General features: G+C 38.5%; 1 protein-coding gene across 1 annotated transcript in view; it reads right to left on the minus strand.

The window, feature by feature from the left end:
* Positions 1 to 4,635, minus strand: part of LOC113554781 (acetylcholine receptor subunit beta-like 1) — a 73,502-nt gene extending 68,867 nt beyond the window's left edge. Inside the window, exon 1 of the mRNA XM_026958754.1 lies at positions 3,686 to 4,635. Within this exon, the coding sequence (XP_026814555.1) occupies positions 3,686 to 3,746 (61 nt within the window). The 5' untranslated portion in view covers positions 3,747 to 4,635. The remainder of the gene's footprint in view (positions 1 to 3,685) is intronic.
* Positions 4,636 to 6,000: the final 1,365 nt, after the last annotated feature.

Genomic DNA, 6,000 nt, shown 5'->3' on the forward strand with positions numbered 1-6,000 from the left:
AAAGTAACTAACTTGAAAATTATTAACAGTCAATATATATTATTAACACACTTATTTTAATAAAATGTGCTACATTTATAATTATATATATATTATATCAATTAATATTTTTATGTAATGAATTCTTGGTAAAAAATTTGAATTTTTCTAGTTAATTATGTATTAACAATAATTAATTTTTTAATTAAGATGTTAAAGTCATAAATCGTAAAAAATAGATATACCTGCGCTCCAGATGTCATTTTTAAAATTATAAAGTAGTTGTTGTAAATAATAATTACATTATACCAGATATATATTACGCTTTATATATTAAAATGTGAATTACATAAAAAGTTTATCATGTGATCTTCTGTATTTATATGTTTCTGTACTAAATTTTGATTTTAATTGAGTACTAGACATGTAGTTAATACGTAGAAAGAGATTTGCCACACATTTAAGGAATTTAATCCATGCTACACCATTTGAAACTTCGAAGAATGCCATTAATTTTATAGTGAAAATTAAATTTAAGCATTCTAAAATAATATAATTTTACACGTATAACTAAAATATAAAACTTAAATAATATAAAAAACAAAAAAGTTAGTAAGCAAGTAAAAAACTGTTTTACTATAAAGACGAGTATATCTGGTTATTGTGTAGGCCGTTATGTGTATAATTTGAATTAATGTTAGATCATTGCGTTCCTACGAAAAATCATTCTAAGCGGAGATGATCTATCAGCATATATTGTGTATAACTGGGTATATTTTATCATACATTTATATTTATATTACTATTGTAATACAAAATAAAAAGGCAATAATTTAAAAGTAATCTAAATATTATGAAAATTAAATTACATATATAGTAAAATAAAATAATACACATTAGACGTAAAAATTAAACTCAAATCCCCTCTAATATTTCTGAATTTCTACAAAATAATTAAATAATTAAATAATTTAAGTACTAGTAAAATGTTATAGTTTCTTTGGTTCATAATTTTGCTCGTAAATATACAATTTTATCTAAATTTGAACTTCAGACACGCATACATTTTTTTTTAGAATTATATACAACTTAGATAGGTATCTAGTAAAACCTAAAAAATAAAACCACAAATTACTAATGTCTATACCTATATACCAAACTCAAAAATAATTTAAAATTTTATCTTATATAGAAAATGTTACTATAATGAAATCGATTTTATTAAAAACAAGTTTGATTTAATAATATATTTTTACTGCTGACCCTTCAAATCATCAATTTTTTTTTTTACTTCAAAAAAGATGATAAACGAAAAAAATTAAAAATAACATATCATTGTAAAATAAATACATTTATCACTTCGTCCATAAACTAAAAAGAATCTACTTATTAATTACTATGAACAAAGACTATATTTGTAATTATTTTATTTCGAATACTGACAGGTTAGGTTACATGTCATTAATATGAATATGTAATGATTTCAATATGCCAATATACGTAATTTACTCTATATTATATTTGAAAATAAACAAATTTTAATTTGTACTTTATAAAGAAATCTAACAATATTCCAATAAAGCCAAATAACTAACGAGGCATAAATAAACTGAAATTTTATCAAATAAAAAACTGCACTCCAATATTACGCAGATTAATACTGCGCGGAATTTGTATTTATTTAAATAATAATTAAAAATATATGTTTAATTTTAATTGTCAGCGAAACCACATTTTTGAGACCGTTATAACTTTCCATTTTTACATAAAACGTAATACGAAGAGTTTATTATGGTCTGTTTCCGTACTAGTACAAAACGAAGATCCGTAACGTAAACTGAACTTTGTGTTATGACAAAGATTGCTCAACGCATTTTGGCATTTATAATCTGCTACTAACTTCTAATACAAAGAGCTAGTATTTGTGATTGTGCGTACTGCGTGTCACATACATTTTGAAATATATACCATACCATTGTATGCATGTATATTGTTGTGAAAATAAAGTATGATATATATCTTTTAAAACAGTTAGAATGTTTACTTTAGCTTATTAACAAATAGAATTGATCTCTAACAAAAATAAAGTTATCGATATTATAATTTGAACTGTTAATTATAAATGGGAATAAAATTATAATATAATATTATGTACCTGCTAGTAGTTAGTTCTCTCCGCGATAACTATTTTTCAAACAATTTTAATATAATATGAGATATTATATTGCATACTAATATATGTATGTAGTTTGGTAGGATAAAACTTGATTGAAGGTGTATACGTAGATACCATTGGTTTAATTCATTTTGACAGTTCTAACTATTTCAATTTAAAAACAAATTTGAACTAAGTTGGATGCTTTAATTATTCCTATTTATTTGGAAAATAATAATAAATTGCAAACTTTTGTATAATTTACTTTTGAAGTCTATTTAACTTAATAAATATATGCAAGTATATTTTATATAATCACCAAATTTCATTTCGGCCACAACGGATTTTCAATATTGATATATCGTGTTTGATTTTAACTATAAATTGGTTTTCATACATAGTTGGTCCTTTAAAAATGTTTTTTTCCCAACTGAACACATTATCCAAATCATTGTATATTATATTCGTATTATAATATATTATATCTACTACTATAATAATGCTCACACAATTTCATAATAACATTTACTATAGTTTTCATAGACAAGTGTGAATTTTTTCCTCGATGTTTTGGATTTTTGTTTAGAAAAGATATAAGATTTATTTACATAAATGTATATACGTTTGATTGATGGGTTATACTATACCAATATTTGATCATTTCATTGGCATGTTTAATAATAACCATTTAAGTAGAAAAGCAAATAATTATTTATTTGTAATATAAAGTTCTTTAAAAAGTAAGTCGTTACTTAAATAACACGAACAAGTGTTCTAGAAGTATTTATCGAATTGTATTTTGTATTTATTTTCAATAAAAGTATGATAATATGTTATTATAACATAAAATCAAGGTGAGAAATTAAATATCGGTGTTATATTTGTTTATTATCCGTATCTTTTAGATATTTAAAGGCGGAAATTTAATTTAATTGATACTCGTGCCTACTACGCACCGGAATATTCTCTAAACGTAAAGATTTCCGGTGTGTCGTGGTCGTAGGGAGTATAATGTTTACACCCTGTTCAGTAATTTAATTTAATCGTTTAGATGCCGTCGTCGACAGTTAAAATTGACATTTATAATAAACGGCATTTCGCAAAATATAGAGACCGTATAAACGTTATAAACGTTATATATGTATGGTTTAAAATACGAATATCGTAAATTCCGATAACGACGTAACCGCTCGAAGAGGTGCCTTGTCTTCCATTCTCGCCTATTATCCTTTCGATAGACACAATCGAGTCATTACTACCCGCCAAAACGGCAGTAACGTTATTAAAAATTACCACCTATTTTATCAATTACACGAAATGACTATACACTGCTACCATTACCAGCTACTGCTATAGTTCACTCCCCCCTCGCCCACAAACGACTACGATTTCTACTGCTCCTAGATACTAATAATACAAAATACCATTGTGCTGATTCTCGCGATGGTGGTACTATCACTCGTGTATGTACACCAGAATGATCCACATTAACGCGCCTATTACACAACGACACGCGCGCATAAGCCAGACATATAGCGAAACTTGGTGTACCTCGGATGAACTGTGAACAGACGAAGAACACGGCCATCAGCAGTCCAACGGGAGTGTTCATGTTTTCACTGCGGCCTTTGGCACTCGTACGGTGGTCGCAATCGTCTCCGTCGCCGCTCTCGCAGTAATTTGAATAGCTGTAGTGAAAAAGACTATTGTGATGGCCTTGTCACGTTGCATTTTCGTTCACGCGTCCCGCGTAACGCAGCACTTCATATCGTCCAAAAACAATACGTCGTGCCCGCTGCCGTCACCGTCGCCGCCAGCACCGTCACCGTGCCAACACACGGTTACCAGCGGTAGTGGCTAGGGGTGGTCGGGGAGTGGTGGGCGAGTGGACCGGAAAAGACCGCGCGCGCGTTCTTCTTACCGCCGCGACGCGTCACGACGTCCTCTCGACGCGATCGTGTCGGCGATGGCGGTGGTGGTGGTGATGATGGTAGTGGTGGTCACCGCAGCACCGGCAGCAACAGCAGCAGAAGCCGTGGCCGTGGCCGTCATCTCGAGACGACTGCGAGACGCGCGGATCAGAAGCGGCCGTGTTCCGGACGGCGGTCCGGCGACGGCGGCGGTCGTCGTGCACCGAATCCGACGACGGCGACGCGGATCGCGGGCATGACGGGAGGACACCACCTGCACCGCCGTCAACCGTGAGAAACCAGTGGATACTTCGGACGAGACGACTGCGACACGACGGCGATGATGACGGTCGCGATGATTGCAGCGACGGTAGGAAAAACACCAAATTAAAACGAAACCAAAACCAAAAAACCGAGTGACTCGAACGCGCAAAACGAAAGCTAAAAAAAGCAGCAATTCGCACGGTGTGTTTTTGCAGGAAACGAACGTCGCGCACACCACACACAATACTGCTGCTGCTGCTGGTGCTGCTGCTGCGTGTACTACGCGGGCCCTCAACGTGTGCGCGCGCGTGCGTGTGTGTGTGTGTGTGTGTGTGTTGGGTGTGTGTATTACAGCCACTTAGGTTGTGCGCGAGCGCAGCAGTGTGTGCGTGTGGGTGTGCGGGTGGGTGCGTAGTGTAGCGCGCTGCACGCCGGTTACCGGTACGCGTGTGTGTACACATAAACGCGCGAGCGGACGACCGACTGTGTGTTTGTGTGTGGGGCGCGGCGCTCGGGGCATGCGAAACGGGCGGCGGCCCCGGTATCGACCGTTGACGCCGCCGCCACCGCCACCACCGTCGTCGTCGTCGCGCGCGCGTTACGTTTGGACGTACGCAGCAGCGCACTATACGCCATCCCCATCGCGGCCACGGGAGCTCACCGCCACCGCCACCGCCACCGCCACCACTACCACCACCACCGCCACCACCACCATCACCATCGAGTCCCGGCAGTGTGCGCGTCGCCGGTCGTCTCCTCCACCACCGCCGCCGCCGCCGCCGCAACACAGCTTTTTGGGGCGTCGTCGAACGGGTGCAGCGCCGCGAACTGTTCGTACGCCACCCCCACCCCCCCAACCCCTACTGCCCAGCAGTGATGGACACCGCGAGGAACGGGGCCGGTTAATCGAATCAACATTTTTGTCCTTCGCTCTGGGAACGAACGCGCCGTGTTTGCGGTCGTTTTGATGTAACGCCGCCGTATGAATGGATCGACGAACCCACCCATATACATATATAAGTACGCGCGCCTATCCTGGCCGCCGCCCGTGCTTCGAATATCCAAACACTCGCGCATGCGCACGCTCGCGACGTCCAAACCAGACCAGTCCACTTTGAGCGCGCACGCGTGAGGACTCTCTCTCCATCCTCGTTCGCTGCCGTGCACAGGATTCACCGCCCGCCCTTGCCGCCGACCGATTTGTCGTCGAGAATCACATACCGCGATGCGCCCCGTGCGCACCCACATCGCGTGCAGCGTGACTTATGCTACGTCGATGGCGGCTCGGCGACAAAAGCATATTATTATATACAATACAGCACGTCATACAGTGCGCTGCCCGCGCGAGACTACCCTACGGTGCCCGTCGTCGGGACCACTTCGTCACGAAGCGACGGCACGATGCATAGTTACAATCAACACTGTGTACAGTGACGAAAGATCGCGTTATGCAGTCCGCGCGTCGCACGCCTACTGCAGGCAATCTAACGCGCGTGCCGTTGCGTATTGCGATTTGCGTTTTGGCGAGAGGCTCAGAGGCACGTCTGTTTACGGCCCGCTTATTGACACATTCGTAGACAGGTGTGACAACGCACTACTATTATTGTGGTTTAAAAATCTGACGTTCACATTATATTATCTTTACAGCGTGTTATAGTAGTGTAAATCGTCAAAAAACACACCAAAGTTATA

This window comes from Rhopalosiphum maidis, chromosome 2 (genome assembly GCF_003676215.2).
Source record: "Rhopalosiphum maidis isolate BTI-1 chromosome 2, ASM367621v3, whole genome shotgun sequence".
In the NCBI taxonomy this organism is placed as follows: Eukaryota; Metazoa; Arthropoda; class Insecta; order Hemiptera; family Aphididae; genus Rhopalosiphum; species Rhopalosiphum maidis.